Below are 17973 nucleotides of genomic sequence, written 5' to 3'. Positions count from 1 at the left end.
TATAGTGATGCAAATAATGATATGTGAAGTCTCCAATAGTTAATCTTCGAGGGGCTATTGTCACATACAGACACTCAACAAGCAATTTTCAAATTTGGTTTACAAAGACTGATAACTTACTATTAACAAATTAAAGATAAAATGGTAATTTCTAAATAAATGTACCAGGCAAGACATCCAACAACCCCATCTTGACATTGGGTGACAGAAAAGAAAAATAGAATTCTAATTTATTTATTGTGAGACAAATTAGTTGCATTCGAAAGATGGGGTTATATAAAGTGGACAGAAATGAGTTAGGACTGTTATAAAAAATTCTTAGTTTTAACTTATTCTTGCTGATTTTCCATAGTTACCGTGCATGGAGCACCAATTTCTGGACTACAGTGTCTGTCTAAAGCTTACCCTCGCTGATAACATTCACCTGCCTATGCAATTACAGTGCTGTATTATAGCTACACGACCTAGATAATTTAATATTGATTCATGTGGATAATTTGCTCTGTTTTGCGACCAGGAAAATAGAGCAACAGAGGAACTAGGGTTTTCTTGCCACACGCAGAGGCGTACAAGCAAATGAATGGGCACACTAACACTCCAAGGACCAGTTGTGCAGAACTGAGTAAGCAGCAATGCCAACAAAAGCAACAGCAGAGACTTCGTATCCATGCCAATGCATTGGTTGAAGCAAATGATGCATCTCATGATTTCCTAGATAACCTTGGCCTCCTCCATGAATGGATCTATTGATGATGCTATACATGAACTGCACCAATGCAGGCATACCATGGTGATTAGACACTTTTGTAACAAATAGCTAACGTAGAACTATTAAATAGTCATCACTGGTATTGCTGCAACCTGGAAAAATGAGACTGAGGTTCTTTCAAAAAAAAGAAAGAAAAATTGATGTCGTCACTCCATACTACATCGTATTATGTGCTATTTTATATGCAAGCAAATGAATGTTTCTTTTTTTGCATAATATATGCTGCATTATATGAAAAAGGCTAAAAATACAGTATAACAGAAGTTCATCTCATGATGAAACTATTAATATTAAGTGCTGACTTTCATGTCTTCACCCTTGCTATAGCACCTACAAATATTGATATGATAAGCAACTTGGAAGCCTGACTGCCTAGGTTAATTTAAATGTTTGATTTCTCATGTTCTGCACAAGTACTACCCTGCCAGTAGGCAAGTAGAAAATAGTGAGATTTGAAATCCAAAATATGATCGGTATCCGTGCAACATAGCACACTAATGAACAGAATCAAGTAGAGGTGACATTAGTGACAACACCACAACCCACAACTTGCAAATATTTTGGCATCCTCTGAAGACATCCGCCACCCCCACAGGGCCTCCTACAGCGACACCGTCAGCGGGGTACAGGAGGTCGGCCCCAGAGGCGGTGCTGGGGTTGGAGTCGCCGCCCTGAGAGAGCGCCTCCTTGCCCTGCGCGACGATGTCGGCGAGCCAGTCTAGCGCGTGCGCGGAGGACGGCAGGTCCAACGTGGCCCGGGCGATGGCCTCGCGGAGCGAGAGGCAGAGGGAGGAGGGCGGGGGAGGCGAGGGGACGGGAGGAGCTAATCGTATCGCTAGGATTCGATGGTTCAGTCATTCTATTCTTTTGAACTTGTCCATTTATTTTCATTGGTATCTGTTATAGACACAACTGATGCATTCGATACATTTTGTCGTGGTTTCAGAAACCGGTGGACAATAAGATTTATGTTTGGTGGGTATGCAAGCGCGAACTCACTTCGAATGGTGAATCGCTGGGACTCGAGGGTTAGTTTTGAGACAATAGGTTTATACTGGTTCAGGCTTTCGCCCTAGTCCAGTATAGTGCTGATCGTTGTATTGCTGAGGGGCGCGTTACAATAGGTGTGCTTGTGTCGAAAGGAGGAGGGGGCCTGCCCTTTTATAGTTCAAGGACAGGTCTATACAGTGGGGACTCGTGTTCTTCTGGAGGGTGCCCGACGGTTGCCCTTGGGTGGTGTAGCTCTTGTGACGTCGTCTGTAGGGTCGTGCCCAACCGTACTTCCAGTATGGCGTATCGTACCGTCCGCCCGATATACGGGTCCCTGTAGTGAGTCTAATGCTGATGTAGTGGCCCCTGGTGGGCCCCGCAGGGTAGACTTACGGCGTGTTTTTGGGTCATGCATGTGCAGCTTCTTCTACCGTCATGAGCCTTGCGTCACCCTCCTGTGTGCGTAGGCATACACCCGGTATGGTGTACCGTCCCGTCCTTTCCTTTATACGGGCAACTGTAGAGACTCCGGCGCTGAGGTCCCCACGATCGGGGTTGACTGGCCCCGCAAGTCAGTGGGGACATGATTGAGACCATATGTGGGGAGCGTGTGATTGTGCTGATAGCGACCTTCTGGGTGCGCCTTCGGTATGTCGCGCCTGAGGTCCGGACGTGGTTTGGTGGTGACGCGTCTTGTCACGCCGACGTGGGTCGTTCGTACTAGGCTTCGGCCTCCGCCTCACCGAGTTGGTCGGCAGGGACTTGGTCGGCCGTTTCGCCTTGCTGAGTTGGTCGGCAGGGACTTGGTCAGCCGCCTCGCTTCGCAGGTTTGCTCGGCAGAGGGCTCGGTCGCTTGCTCCGCCTCGCAGGGTGGCCCGGTGGAGGGTTGGTCGTCCACTCCGCCTCGCAAGGTTGCCCAGCGGGGGGCCGGTTGGTGAGTGGGTCGTTTTGCGCTTTATGGGCCTAATTTGGGCACCTGGTTCCTAGGTACCCGATAGCAGCCCCCGAGCCTTCGTGCAACTCCTTGGAGTTGTGCGGAGGCTATCATTGAAGACCAAAATCTTGGGTGCGCGCAAGCGCATCTGCTAGATGCAGCCCTGAGCCCCCGAGTAATCACAGTGGATTGCTTGGGGGTTTATTCGGTGAGAATGCAGTTTAGGGATGGACCCTTCCCGCGATGGTCGTCACGCGCTGAGCGTGAGTCCATTTACTTCTGTTTGAGGACCGAAATCCCGGGTGCGCGCAAGCGCATCTGCTAGATGCAGCCCCCGAGCCCCCGAGTAATCCTAGTAGATCGCTTGGGGGTATATTCGGTGAGAATGCAGTTTAGGGACGGACCCTTCCCGCGATGGTCGTCACGTGCTGAGCGTGAGTCCATTTGATGCCCGGACTGGGTATAGCCTCGGGTGATGGCCCTTGAGTTGTTCGCCCTTTGAGGCTCGATCTCTGTTATGCACGCATCTCCCCTCGGAAGGTTTTTTAGTCCTTTTAAGGGGAGGGGCCCTTCCTCCGACCTAGTCAGTGCAGGGAAGGAGCCCATCGAGCTATGAACGAGTTATCCAAGTGAGATCCGACCACCCTCCGGTAGGGTTGAATCTCGACGAGTGGTCCCTCTAGGGGGCTCGACCCGCTGGGGGCATCTCATTGAGTCCTTCCTTATTCGATCCTATATCGGCCCTTTGGTCGGTCTGGCTGACCAAAGAGGGGCCCCATGGCCTCCCCGTCAGCCGGGTTTCTGCAGGAGAATGTGAGGTACGACCTTAGACATGGATTCAAGCAAATGACCTATGGGCCGGTCACCTAGCTTGTGGCTCTGCTGGGAGCTTGCTCGGTACACCCCTCGCTCTATGTGAGGGTTTTTTTGGGGGGGTTGGTTTTTACCTGGCCGGCGTGAGGTAGTTGCTGTGGCGGCGTGGTAAAAGAGGGGTCATCATGGCATCGCCTAGGCGTGGGCGGCTTGATGGGACACGAAACAGCCCGACCACTGCATCGTGCACAGGTGGCGTGATGGCGTGGTTAACCGCCTTGCTTGTTACTGGCGTATCCCCTGTGGTGCGTCCCTCTGGTGCTCTATCCCAAGTGGTGTAAAACCTGCAAGGCATACAGTCCTCCCTGCTCGATGCCCGAGGTGGTTGGCGATCAAGATGGCGGATCCTTCGGTGCCATTTGCGGTGGGCCCACCTTTCAGACGCCGTTCTGTCTCCCTGTTCCTTTGCATAAATAGAGAAGGAGGGTGCCAGGGGTTGGTTATGCTTACCGTATTCTTGCGTTCGAGCCCCCGTCTCCTTCCCCCCCTCTAGAAGCTTTCTGACCTTTGCACCTCCTCGCACCCCTGTGTCGGTCCAGTTTGCTCCTTGCGCGCATGGCGTTGTTCCCAGTCTGTTCGATCTGGGAGAGTCGTCTCCTTGGTCTGGGGAAGAAAGGGTTCATCCCCCCGAAGGAGATTTTAGGGTGGAGATTGGAAGGCGAGGGTGAGGTGCCACGTCCCCGGGACGACGAAGTGGTCGTGCTTGCGTCATTCTATGAGCGCGAGTTCGATCTGCCCTTGCATCCCTTCATGCGCAGGGTCGTCCACAACTATTAGCTGGAGGTTCAGAACCTTCACCCCAATACCGTCTGTCGGAGGGGAAAATCCTCCGGCCGGGTGGCGGAATGCACCCGCCCTGATCCTTGGATGAGGAGGGGGATTAAGCGTTGGCCTGATCGATTGGATGGACACAAGAACACAAGGGTTTAGAGTGGTGCGGGCTGCCGGAGCATAATACCCTACATCCACTATGAGTTGTATTGCTTGAGTTGTGCCCAAGGGGGATTGCCCATGAGGGAGTATGCGAGTGTGTGAGCGTCCAAAAAAAAGTCCCCCTGCAGCGCTATGTGCCATCTCTTTTATAGTCCAAGGGGAGGCACATACATGGAACCTGAGCCCCGACAGGCGGGCCCAGGAGTACTGTGATAAAAATATACTATATGGAATAACTAATGCCGTCGGCGGACAGAGATCTACCCTTGGTCGTCGTGCCGATTTCCTGACCAGCCTCCGCCATGCCCTGTCCTGTCCGCAAGTGGGCGATGGCTTGTTGTAGTAGGGTGCGGCGTATCCTGGCACGCCTGACGTGCGTAGGGGCATGAGTAGCTGATAGTCGCCTAGAGGGGGGGGGGTGAATAGGGCGAAACTGAAAATTTACAAATATAAACACAACTACAAGCCGGGGTTAGCGTTAGGAATAAGAAACGAGTCCGCAAGAGAGGGCGCAAAACAAATCCCAAGTGAATAAGCAAGTGAGACACGGAGATTTGTTTTACCGAGGTTCGGTTCTTGCAAACCTACTCCCCGTTGAGGAGGCCACAAAGGCCGGGTCTCTTTCAACCCTTCCCTCTCTCAAACGATCCACGGATCGAGTGAGCTTTCTCTTCTCAATCACTTGGAACACAAAGTTCCCACAAGGACCACCACAAGATTAGTGTCTCTTGCCTCAATTACAAGTGAGTTTGGTTGCAAAAGAAGGATCAAGAAAGAAGAAAGCAATCCAAGCGCAAGAGCTCGAAAGAACACAAGCAAATCACTCTCTCTAGTCACTGTGGCGTTGTGTGGGATTTGGAGAGGATTTGATCTCTTTGGTGTGTCTAGAATTGAATGCTAGAGCTCTTGTAGTAGTTGAGAAGTGGAAAACTTGGATGCGATGAATGGTGGGGTGGTTGGGGTATTTATAGCCCCAACCACCAAAAGTGGCCGTTGGGAGGTTGTCTGCTCGATGGCGCACCGGACAGTCCGGTGCACACCGGACAGTCCGGTGCCCCCTGCCACGTCATCACTGCCGTTGGATTCTGACCGTTGGAGCTTCTGACTTGTGGGCCCGCCTGGGTGTCCGGTGCACACCGGACATCTACTGTTCCTTGTCCGGTGTGCCAGTATGGGTGCGCCTGACTTCTGTGCGCGCAGAGCGCGCATTAAATGCGCGGCAGAGAGCCGTTGGCGCGGAGAAGACCGTTGCTCCGGAGGCGCACCGGACAGTCCGGTGCACACCGGACAGTCCGGTGAATTTTAGCGGACTAGCCGTTGGCGTTTCCCGAAGCTGGCGAGTTCCTGAGGCCGACCTCCCTTGGCGCACCGGACACTGTCCGGTGTACACCGGACAGTCCGGTGAATTATAGCCGAGTCGCCTCTGGGAATTCCCGAAGGTGGAGAGTTTGAGGCTGAGTCCCCCTGGTGCACCGGACATGTCCGGTGGCACACCGGACAGTCCGGTGCGCCAGACCAGGGGTGCCTTCGGTTGCCCCTTTGCTCCTTTGTTGAATCCAAAACTTGGTCTTTTTATTGGCTGAGTGTGAACCTTTTACACCTGTATAATCTATACACTTGGGCAAACTAGTTAGTCCAAAGATTTGTGTTGGGCAATTCAACCACCAAAATTATTTAGGAACTAGGTGTAAGCCTAATTCCCTTTCAATCTCCCCCTTTTTGGTGATTGATGCCAACACAAACCAAAGCAAATATAGAGGTGCATAATTGAACTAGTTTGCATAATGTAAGAGTAAAGATTGCTTGGAATTGAGCCAATATAACTACTTACAAGATATGCATGGAATGTTTCTTTCTTTATTTAGCATTTTGGACCACGTTTGCACCACATGTTTTGTTTTTTGCAAATTCTTTTTGTAAATCCATTTCAAAGATCTTTTGCAAATAGTCAAAGGTAAATGAATAAGAGTTTGCAAAGCATTTTCAAGATTTGAAATTTTCTCCCCCTGTTTCAAATGCTTTTCTTTTGACTTAACAAAACTCCCCCTAAAGGAGATCCACCTCTTAGTGTTCAAGAGGGTTTTGATATACCATTTTTGAAATACTACTTTCTCCCCTTTTTGAACACAATAGAATACCAATTGATAAATACTTTTGGAAAGCACTAAGTTTTTGAAATTGGTGGTGGTGCGGTCCTTTTGCTTTGGGCTCATTTCTCCCCCTTTTTGGCATGAATCGCCAAAAACGGAATCATTAGAGCCCTCGAAGTAATTTCTTCCCCTTTGGTCATAAGTAAATGAGTTAAGATTATACCAAAGGCGAAGTCCGGTCCTTTATCTTTGAGCTCTTACTCTCTCCCAAAGACGAAGTCCTTTTCTTAGATGCTCATTTCTCCCCAAGGAATAGAGAGTTGCTTGGAGTGATGGCGAAGTATGAGTTACGGAGTGGAAGCCTTTGTTTTCGCCGAAGACTCCAATTCCCTTTCAATATACCTGTGACTTGGTTTGAAATAGACTTGAAAACACATTAGTCATAGCATATAAAAGAGATATGATCAAAGGTATTCAAATGAGCTATGTGTGCAATCTAGCAAAAGAAATTTCTAGAATCAAGAATATTGAGCTCATGCCTAAGTCTGGTAAAAGATTGTTCATCAAGAGGCTTGGTAAAGATATCGGCTAATTGATCTTTAGTGTTAATATAAGAAATCTCGATATCTCCCTTTTGTTGGTGATCCCTAAGAAAATGATACCGAATGGCTATGTGCTTAGTGTGGCTGTGCTCGACGGGATTGTCGGCCATTTTGATTGCACTCTCATTATCACATAGCAAAGGGACTTTGGTTAATTTGTAACCATAGTCCCACAGGGTTTGCCTCATCCAAAGCAATTGCGCGCAACAATGGCCTGCGGCAATGTACTCGGCTTCGGCGGTGGAAAGAGCGACCGAATTTTGTTTCTTTGAAGCCCAAGACACCAAGGATCTTCCCAAGAACTGGCAAGTCCCCGATGTGCTCTTTCTATTGATTTTGCACCCCGCCCAATCGGCATCCGAATAACCAATTAAATCAAATGTGGATCCCCGAGGGTACCAAAGCCCAAACTTAGGAGTGTAAGCCAAATATCTCAAGATTCGTTTTACGGCCGTAAGGTGAGATTCCTTAGGGTCGGATTGGAATCTTGCACACATGCATACGGAAAGCATAATGTCCGGTCGAGATGCACATAAATAAAGCAATGAACCAATCATTGACCGGTATACCTTTTGATCGACGGATTTACCTCCTGTGTCGAGGTCGAGATGCCCATTGGTTCCCATGGGTGTCTTGATGGGCTTGGCATCCTTCATTCCAAACTTGCTTAGGATGTCTTGAGTGTACTTTGTTTGGCTAATGAAGGTGCCCTCTTGAAGTTGCTTTACTTGGAATCCTAAGAAATACTTCAACTCCCCCATCATAGACATCTCGAATTTCTGTGTCATAATCCTACTAAACTCTTCACATGTAGACTCGTTAGTAGACCCAAATATAATATCATCAACATAAATTTGGCATACAAACAAGTCATTTTCAAGAGTTTTAGTAAAGAGTGTAGGATCAGCTTTTCCGACTTTGAAGCCATTTGCAATAAGGAAATCTCTAAGGCATTCATACCATGCTCTTGGGGCTTGCTTGAGCCCATAAAGCGCCTTAGAGAGCCTATAGACATGGTTAGGGTACTCACTATCTTCAAAGCCGGGAGGTTGCTCAACATAGACCTCTTCCTTGATTGGTCCGTTGAGGAAGGCACTCTTCACGTCCATTTGATAAAGCTTAAAGCCATGGTAAGTAGCATAGGCCAATAATATGCGAATTGACTCAAGCCTAGCTACGGGTGCATAGGTTTCACCGAAATCCAAACCTTCGACTTGGGAGTATCCCTTGGCCACAAGTCGTGCTTTGTTCCTTGTCACCACACCATGCTCATCTTGCTTGTTGCGGAAAACCCATTTGGTTCCTACAACATTTTGATTAGGACGTGGAACCAAATGCCATACCTCGTTTCTCGTGAAATTGTTGAGCTCTTCTTGCATCGCCACCACCCAATCCGAATCTTGGAGAGCTTCCTCTACCCTGTGTGGCTCAATAGAGGAAACAAAAGAATAATGTTCACAAAAATGAGCAACTCGAGATCTAGTAGTTACCCCCTTATGAATGTCGCCGAGGATGGTGTCGACGGGGTGATCTCGTTGGATTGCTTGGTGGACTCTTGGGTGTGGCGGTCTTGGTTCTTCCTCATCCTCCTTTTCTTGATCATTTGCATCTCCCCCTTGATCATTGCCATTATCTTGAGGTGGCTCATCTTCTTGATTTTGCCCTTCATCAACTTGAGCCTTATCCTCATTTTGAGTTGGTGGAGATGCTTGCATGGAGGAGGATGGTTGATCTTGTGCACTTGGAGGCTCTTCGGATTCCTTAGGACACACATCCCCAATGGACATGTTCCTTAGCGCAATGCATGGAGCCTCTTCATTACCTATATCATCAAGATCAACTTGCTCTACTTGAGAGCCGTTAGTTTCATCAAACACAACGTCACATGAGACTTCAACTAGTCCAGTGGACTTGTTAAAGACCCTATATGCCCTTGTGTTTGAGTCATAACCAAGTAAAAAGCCTTCTACAGTTTTAGGAGCAAATTTAGATTTTCTACCTCTTTTAACAAGAATAAAGCATTTGCTACCAAAAACTCTAAAGTATGAAATGTTGGGCTTTTTACCGGTTAGGAGTTCATAGGATGTTTTCTTGAGGATTCGGTGAAGATATAACCGGTTGATGGCGTAGCAAGCGGTGTTGACCGCCTCGGCCCAAAACCGATCCGAAGTCTTGTACTCATCAAGCATGGTTCTTGCCATGTCCAATAGAGTTCGATTCTTCCTCTCCACTACTCCATTTTGTTGTGGAGTGTAGGGAGAAGAGAACTCATGCTTGATGCCCTCCTCCTCAAGGAAACCGTCTATTTGTGAGTTCTTGAACTCCGTCCCGTTGTCGCTTCTTATTTTCTTGATCCTTAAGCCAAACTCATTTTGAGCCCGTCTCAAGAATCCCTTTAAGGTCTCTTGGGTTTGAGATTTTTCCTGTAAAAAGAATACCCAAGTGAAGCGAGAATAATCATCCACAATAACTAGACAGTACTTACTCCCGCCGATGCTTATGTAAGCAATCGGGCCGAATAGGTCCATGTGTAGGAGCTCCAGTGGTCTGTCGGTCGTCATGATGTTCTTGTGTGGATGATGAGCACCAACTTGCTTCCCTGCCTGACATGCGCTACAAATCCTGTCTTTCTCAAAATGAACATTTGTTAATCCTAAAATGTGTTCTCCCTTTAGAAGCTTATGAAGATTCTTCATCCCAACATGGGCTAGTCGGCGGTGCCAGAGCCAACCCATGTTAGTCTTAGCAATTAAGCATGTGTCGAGTTCAGCTCTATCAAAATCTACTAAGTATAGCTGACCCTTTAACACACCCTTAAATGCTATTGAATCATCACTTCTTCTAAAGACAGTGACACCTACATCAGTAAAAAGACAGTTGTAGCCCATTTGACATAATTGGGAAACAGAAAGCAAGTTGTAATCTAAAGAATCAACAAGAAAAACATTGGAAATAGAATGGTCAGGAGATATAGCAATTTTACCAAGTCCTTTGACCAAACCTTGATTTCCATCCCCGAATGTGATAGCTCGTTGGGGATCTTGGTTTTTCTCATATGAGGAGAACATCTTTTTCTCCCCTGTCATGTGGTTTGTGCACCCGCTGTCGAGTATCCAACTTGAGCCCCCGGATGCATAAACCTACAAAACAAATTTAGTTCTTGACTTTAGGTACCCAAACTGTTTTGGGTCCTTTGGCATTAGAAACAAGAACTTTGGGTACCCAAACACAAGTCTTGGAGCCCTTGTGTTTGCCCCCAACAAACTTGGCAACGACCTTGCCGGATTTGTTAGTCAAAACATATGATGCATCAAAAGTCTTGAATGAAATGTTATGTTTATTTGATGCATTAGGAGTTTTCTTTCTAGGCAACTTGGCACGGGTTGGTTGCCTAGAGCTAGATGTCTCACCCTTATACATAAAAGCATGATTAGGGCCAGAGTGAGACTTCCTAGAATGAGTTTTCCTAATTTTGCTCTCAGGATAGCCGGCAGGGTACAAAATGTAGCCCTCGTTATCCTGAGGTATGGGAGCCTTGCCCTTAACAAAGTTAGACAAGTTCTTAGGAGGGGCATTAATTTTGACATTGTCTCCCCTTTGGAAGCCAATGCCATCCTTAATGCCAGGGCGTCTCCCATTATAAAGCATGCTACGAGCAAATTTAAATTTCTCATTTTCTAAGTTGTGCTCGGCAATTTCAGCATCTAGTTTTGCTATATGATCATTTTGTTGTTTAATTAAAGCCATGTGATCATGAATAGCATTAACATCAATATCTCTACATCTATCACAAATAGACACATGCTCAATAGTAGATGTAGATGGTTTGCAGGAATTAAGTTCAACAATCTTAGCATGAAGAATATCATTTTTATCTCTAAGATCGGCAATTGTAACTTTGCAAACATTAAAATCTTTAGCCTTAGCAATCAAATTTTCATTCTCTATTCTAAGGCTAGCAAGAGAAATGTTTAATTCTTCAATCCTAGCAAGCAAATCATCATTATTATCTCTAGGATTGGGAATTGAAACATTACAAGCATGAGAATCAACCTTAGCATTTAAACTAGCATTTTCATTTCTAAGGTTGTCAATCATCTCACGGCAAGTGCTTAGCTCACTAGATAATTTCTCACATTTCTCAATTTCAAGAGCATAAGCCTTTTTAACCTTAACATGTTTTTTGTTTTCTTTAATTAGACAATCCTCTTGGGAATCCAAAAGGTCATCCTTTTCATGAATAGCACTAACCAATTCATTTAATTTTTCCTTTTGAGCTATGTTAAGGTTGGCAAAAAGGGAACGCAAATTATCCTCCTCATCACTAGAAGATTCATATTTAGTGGAGGAGTTGGATTTAACCTTCTTCCGTTTGCCGTCCTTTGCCATGAGGCACTTGTGGCCGACGTTGGGGAAGAGGAGTCCCTTGGTGACGGCGATGTTGGCGGCATCCTCGTCGTCGGAGGAGTCGCTTGAGCTTTCGTCGGAGTCCCACTCGCGACAAACATGGGCATCGCCGCCCTTCTTCTTGTAGTACCTCTTCTTCTCCTTTCTTCTCCCCTTCTTGTCGTCGCCTCGGTCACTGTCACTAGATATAGGACATTTAGCAATAAAATGACCGGGCTTACCACACTTGTAGCAAACCTTCTTGCAGCGGGACTTGTAATCCTTCCCCCTCCTTTGCTTGAGGATTTGGCGGAAGCTCTTGATGACGAGCGCCATTTCCTCATTGTCGAGCTTGGAGGCGTCTATTGGTTGTCGACTTGGTGTAGACTCCTCCTTCTTCTCCTCCGTTGCCTTGAATGCAACGGGTTGAGCTTCGGATGTGGTGGCATCATCAAGCTCGTTGATCTTTCTCGAGCCTTCGATCATGCACTCAAAACTCACAAAATTCCCGATAACTTCCTCGGGGGTCATTTTGGTATATCTGGGATTACCACGGAATAATTGAACTTGAGTAGGGTTAAGAAAAATAAGTGATCTTAGAATAACCTTAACCACCTCGTGGTCATCCCACTTTACGCTCCCGAGGTTGCGCGCTTGGTTCACCAAGGTCTTGAGCCGATTGTACATGTGTTGTGGCTCCTCCCCTTTGCGAAGCCGGAACCGACCGAGCTCCCCCTCAATCGTTTCCCGCTTGGTGATCTTGGTGAGCTCATCACCTTCATGCGCGGTCTTGAGTAAATCCCAAATCTCCTTTGCGTTCTTCAACCCTTGAACTTTGTTATACTCCTCTCTACTTAAAGAGGCTAGGAGTATTGTTGTTGCTTGAGAGTTGAAGTGCTCGATTTGGGCCACCTCATCCTCATCATAGTTCTCATCCCCTACGGATGGTACCTGCGCGCCAAACTCAACAACATCCCATATGCTTTTGTGGAGCGAGGTTAGATGAAATCGCATTAAATCGCTCCACCTAGCGTAATCTTCACCATCAAAAGTTGGTGGTTTGCCTAATGGGACGGAAAGTAAAGGTGTATGTTTGGAAATGCGAGGGTAGCGTAGGGGGATCTTACTATACTTCTTGCGCTCTTGGCGCTTAGAAGTGACGGAGGGCGCATCGGAGTCGGAGGTCGATGTTGATGAAGTGTCGGTCTCGTAGTAGACCACCTTCCTCATCCTTTTGTGCTTGTCCCCTTTCCGATGCGGTTTGTGAGAAGAAGATTTTTCCTTCTTCTCTTTGTGGTGAGAAGAGGAAGACTTTTTCTCCTTCCGTTTGGAGGAGTCCTTCTTCTTCTCCTTCCTCTTGGTGCGGGACTCTTCCGATGAAGTGCTCCCGTGGCTTGTAGTGGGCTTTTCGCCGGTCTCCATCTCCTTCTTGGCGTGATCTCCCGACATCACTTCGAGCGGTTAGGCTCTAATGAAGCACCGGGCTCTGATACCAATTGATAGTCGCCTAGAGGGGGGGGGTGAATAGGGCGAAACTGAAAATTTACAAATATAAACACAACTACAAGCCGGGGTTAGCGTTAGGAATAAGAAACGAGTCCGCAAGAGAGGGCGCAAAACAAATCCCAAGTGAATAAGCAAGTGAGACACGGAGATTTGTTTTACCGAGGTTCGGTTCTTGCAAACCTACTCCCCGTTGAGGAGGCCACAAAGGCCGGGTCTCTTTCAACCCTTCCCTCTCTCAAACGATCCACGGATCGAGTGAGCTTTCTCTTCTCAATCACTTGGAACACAAAGTTCCCACAAGGACCACCACAAGATTTGTGTCTCTTGCCTCAATTACAAGTGAGTTTGGTTGCAAAAGAAGGATCAAGAAAGAAGAAAGCAATCCAAGCGCAAGAGCTCGAAAGAACACAAGCAAATCACTCTCTCTAGTCACTGTGGCGTTGTGTGGGATTTGGAGAGGATTTGATCTCTTTGGTGTGTCTAGAATTGAATGCTAGAGCTCTTGTAGTAGTTGAGAAGTGGAAAACTTGGATGCGATGAATGGTGGGGTGGTTGGGGTATTTATAGCCCCAACCACCAAAAGTGGCCGTTGGGAGGTTGTCTGCTCGATGGCGCACCGGACAGTCCGGTGCACACCGGACAGTCCGGTGCACACCGGACAGTCTGGTGCCCCTGCCACGTCATCACTGCCGTTGGATTCTGACCGTTGGAGCTTCTGACTTGTGGGCCCGCCTGGGTGTCCGGTGCACACCGGACATCTACTGTTCCTTGTCCGGTGTGCCAGTATGGGCGCGCCTGACTTCTGTGCGCGCAGAGCGCGCATTAAATGCGCGGCAGAGAGCCGTTGGCGTGGAGAAGACCGTTGCTCCGGAGGCGCACCGGACAGTCCGGTGCACACCGGACAGTCCGGTGAATTTTAGCGGACTAGCCGTTGGCGTTTCCCGAAGCTGGCGAGTTCCTGAGGCCGACCTCCCTTGGTGCACCGGACACTGTCCGGTGTACACCGGACAGTCCGGTGAATTATAGCCGAGTCGCCTCTGGGAATTCCCGAAGGTGGAGAGTTTGAGGCTGAGTCCCCCTGGTGCACCGGACATGTCCGGTGGCACACCGGACAGTCCGGTGCGCCAGACCAGGGGTGCCTTTGGTTGCCCCTTTGCTCCTTTGTTGAATCCAAAACTTGGTCTTTTTATTGGCTGAGTGTGAACCTTTTACACCTGTATAATCTATACACTTGGGCAAACTAGTTAGTCCAAAGATTTGTGTTGGGCAATTCAACCACCAAAATTATTTAGGAACTAGGTGTAAGCCTAATTCCCTTTCAGTAGCCGCCTGCACTGTCATGTTCGGTCGGGTACTGTAATGGATACGATATCTGTCTGAACAGCGCATCATGATGGCGTCGCCCGCGTGCGTGGCGCAGCAGCGTGCGGCGCGCTGTGCGGGCATTTAATGCGTGCGGTGCTGCCACGCTGCAGCGCGCCTCGGTAACGCGTGGAGCAGTTATAGAGACCTACCCATGCCCTGCACTTGGTCAGAGCACGCCTCGGTCGCCTTGCATTTAATGCGGACTGAGGTCTTGCTTCTCCGCAAAGGTTCGCACCGTGCGCCCAGCGGCCACATGGCGTCATCGGACCCCTGCCCGGGTCCGAAGTAGGGCCTGGAGCATGTCCTACCCTGAAGCACTAGGATCCCCTGTTGGTGACCCAGACCCCTACAAGGGGGGTTCGGATCCCTACCTGGGGGTCCAGCTTGTACATGTGGAGGTGCTGGACCTACCAGGGGGGTCTGGATCCCGCCCATGGGGGTCCTGACTCGTTGCTGAAGTCCCTGAGCATATGGCTTTCTTGGACATGTGGCACCACCGGACCTGCCCGTAGGGCGGGGGCAGGCCCCGAGGCCTATGACCTTAGCTGACAGGCTCGGTCCAGTGGCGCCGGGCTGCTAAGTTCCTTAGGGTGCGATTAGAGATAACTGCGCGGGTACTACGTTTTGACACAGTAGTGAGGGGTACCCCAGTTCCGTGGTACCGATAGTGGCCCCCGGGCCCACCTCAGGGGAGGATGTGAGCCCGCAGGTGGGGCCAAAGCTTTTGCTTCAAAACGGCCCGAACGGCGGCAGGAGCACCGCTTCGGTACGTGCGCTGACACACCGGCTGTCAATCCATCTCTGGTCACGTCGACTGTCACAACTGTCCCCGCGGCTCACTGACCTGCGGCCCCCATGCCTGGTGGTTTCGCCCGGTCATGCGCGGGGTGCCTCGATGCCGCCGCGTCGGTTTAAATGGCTTTTCACCTTCGCAGCGGCCCCGAGGAGTTGTTTATTGCGCGCGGCGGTTCAAATCCTTTTCTTTACGCACCCAAAATCTGGCACACACCCTGCATGACCGGTGGGTCCGGGCCCCCGTGTCATAGACTGGGTTGCCAGGATCCTAGGTGATCGCCGAACAGGGTTTCATGCGACGATTCGGGAGCGCGTGGGGGAGTTTGCCTAGATAAGGATTCACACCGCGTACTGCGGTTACCTTTTCGCATTCGCATCCTTCTCCCAAGCAGTTACGCCCCTTCGTCTTCCTGCTTCTTCGCTCCGCGCTCGCGCCGCCGCACGCGCCATGGCTTCCCTCGGCCATCCTTACCGCTATTAGGCTGAGGAGGAGCTCAATCTGGTGCGCGGCCTGCTCGGGTGGACCGCGCCAGGGCTCGTCGGAAGGATCCACGCGGGCACTGTTCCCCTCAGCGCTCTCACCACCGGGGAGTTCGTGCTGTTTACATCATACATCTCCTGCGGGCTGGCGCTGCTGATCTCGCCCTTCTTCCTGTTGCTGCTGGAGGAGTTCGAGCTTCAGCTTCAGCACCTCACGCCCCACTCCATCCTCCAGGTGGCGATCTTTGTCCACCTCTATGAGATGTTCGTGGGCGTGGCCCCCTGCACTTCCCTTTTCTACCACTTCTTTGTGCTGGTCAGGTCCGGGAAGGGCAGGGACACTATCGGTGCCTACTACTTCCAGACGAGGGCAGACTCATCCATAGTCTACATTCCCACCCTTGGCGGAGCGAGGTGGGAAGACTGACACAGCGACTGGGTGATTGCCAGCACCGAGGCCAACGACCGTCTCATCTTGCCGACGAATGAGCCAACCCTCGACCGGAAGCAGTGGAGGGCCAAGCCGTCTCTCTCGCCGGAGTTCCAACCCGTGCTGGACGAGATAAAGGTCTTGGCTTCGAGTGGCCTAACATTGATGCACGTGCTCGGCGACTTCCTGAAGCGCCGGATCGCACCGCTGAAGAAGAAGCCACGCTTGTCCTGCTGGTTTACCGGCCCGAACGACTGCTGCAGGGTTCAGCGCGGGCCAGATACTGATCTGTGTTGGAACGAGCTGGAGATCCTGGTGGGGGGGATTACTGGGGAAGCCTTCGTCCTCGAGTCCCTGATCCTTCCCCAGCACGTCACCACGCTCTGCGACAACCAGGGCCTGAGGACAGGGATGCTGGCGACGCTGCCGACCCTGGACGACAAAGGTGTGGCGGTTCGCCAGACCGGTGACCGAGACCCCCACCGCGGGATCCATATCCCCGGTATACCGGCTGGGGTCCCCAGCCCATCGGTGCGGCCTCTAGTGTCGACCCTGCCATGGCCCCCAGCCCCTTAGACAAGGGCAAGGGGGCTGCGAGCAGCGCCTCCACCCCGAGCAGCACCGGGGGTCGGAGGAGGAGAGGCGACGCAGGCTGCGTCGCGCCGACGGGTCGCTCGTTTCGGAGCCCGCCGAGAAGCGCCAGAAGACTGTGGATGGGGATGTGCAGGCTAGCTCCCAGGCCCACGGCGCGCAGGGGTTAGCCAACTTCCTGATCCCGCTGCCACCGCCACCGCCCGAGGGTAACCGTCCCCAGGAACGTCAGCAGCAGCAGCAGCCGGTGCAGCAGCCACATCAGCAACAGCAACATCAGCAGCAACCACATCAGCGGCAGCAACAGCAACAGCCGGTGCGGCAACCGTAGTCTAAGCAGCGGTCGCCGCGCTTTTAGGGACACTAGAAAGTCCAGGGCCCCCAAGTAAGTACACCCCCTTTTCTTCGTAGACCTTAGCCATCTTGCCGCTGAGCCTTAACCCATCGTTTGCTTGCCAGGGCTTCTTCCTCCGCCGCCCACTCGACCACACCTCCCCCGCTGGGTGCTAGGCCTACCGACGGGCCTGGCCCCCAGCAGTAGGGGTCCCCCGAGGATGCTGCCGGCGGTCAGCGCCCGGCTGCGGCCAGCGCAGTGCCCCCGGCCTCCGATGTACCGGCGAGGGACCCGGCGGCAGCGACTCCAGCGACGGGCGACGCCGCGGCGGCAGATAAGGTTCCGGCTGGGGGATCCACACCCACTCCCAGCGCTGGGGCTAATGCGGGGGCGCGTCCAGCTCCGTCCCCCCGCCTGCTCCGGAGGAGGTGGAGGTGATTTTTGGGCAGCGACTCCAGTCAAGCGCTGAGCAAGAGGCAGCGCCAATCCCCCTCCCCTGCATATTGTCTTGCACCCACCGAGTTCTCGGCGAGACTGAGGCAGTGATCTTGCAGGAGTGGGAGGCGCTTGAGGCAGAGCGCCAATGCCTCAGCGACTGGCGCGTCCAGCTGGAGAAGCGCACCAAGACGGCATCCCATCAATTCGCCTCCGTATGGTCCCAGCTCAAGAGGGATCGTAAGGAATACAAGAGGGACCTTCAGAGGGTATGCGAACAGGAGCTGGAGGCATCCCGGAGGGAGAAGAAGGTGGCCCGGAGGGAGGAGGCCATGACCCAGAGGGAGGCCCTTATGGCGGATTTCAAAGCTAAGCTGGATGCCCTAGATAAAACCCTGAAAACCCAGCGGGCCCAGCACGTGAAGGCCGTCGAGAGGCTGCAGAAATGGCAGTAAGAGCT

The 17973-nt window shown here is 50.7% G+C and overlaps 1 protein-coding gene across 1 annotated transcript; it reads right to left on the bottom strand.

Annotated features, from left to right (window-relative positions):
• Positions 1–1142: 1142 nt before the first annotated feature.
• On the bottom strand, positions 1143–15305 carry LOC109943573 (uncharacterized). The gene is made up of 2 exons (XM_020547071.1): positions 15293–15305; positions 1143–1604 (listed from the first exon to the last, which is right to left on the bottom strand). The coding sequence occupies exons 1-2, from the start codon at positions 15303–15305 to the stop codon at positions 1264–1266; spliced, it is 354 nt and encodes a 117-aa protein (XP_020402660.1). The 3' UTR covers positions 1143–1263.
• Between the last annotated feature and the right edge of the window lie 2668 nt (positions 15306–17973).

Source organism: Zea mays, chromosome 1 (genome assembly GCF_902167145.1).
Source record: "Zea mays cultivar B73 chromosome 1, Zm-B73-REFERENCE-NAM-5.0, whole genome shotgun sequence".
NCBI lineage: Eukaryota > Viridiplantae > Streptophyta > Magnoliopsida > Poales > Poaceae > Zea > Zea mays.
This window is presented reverse-complemented; position numbering and strand designations above follow the sequence as displayed.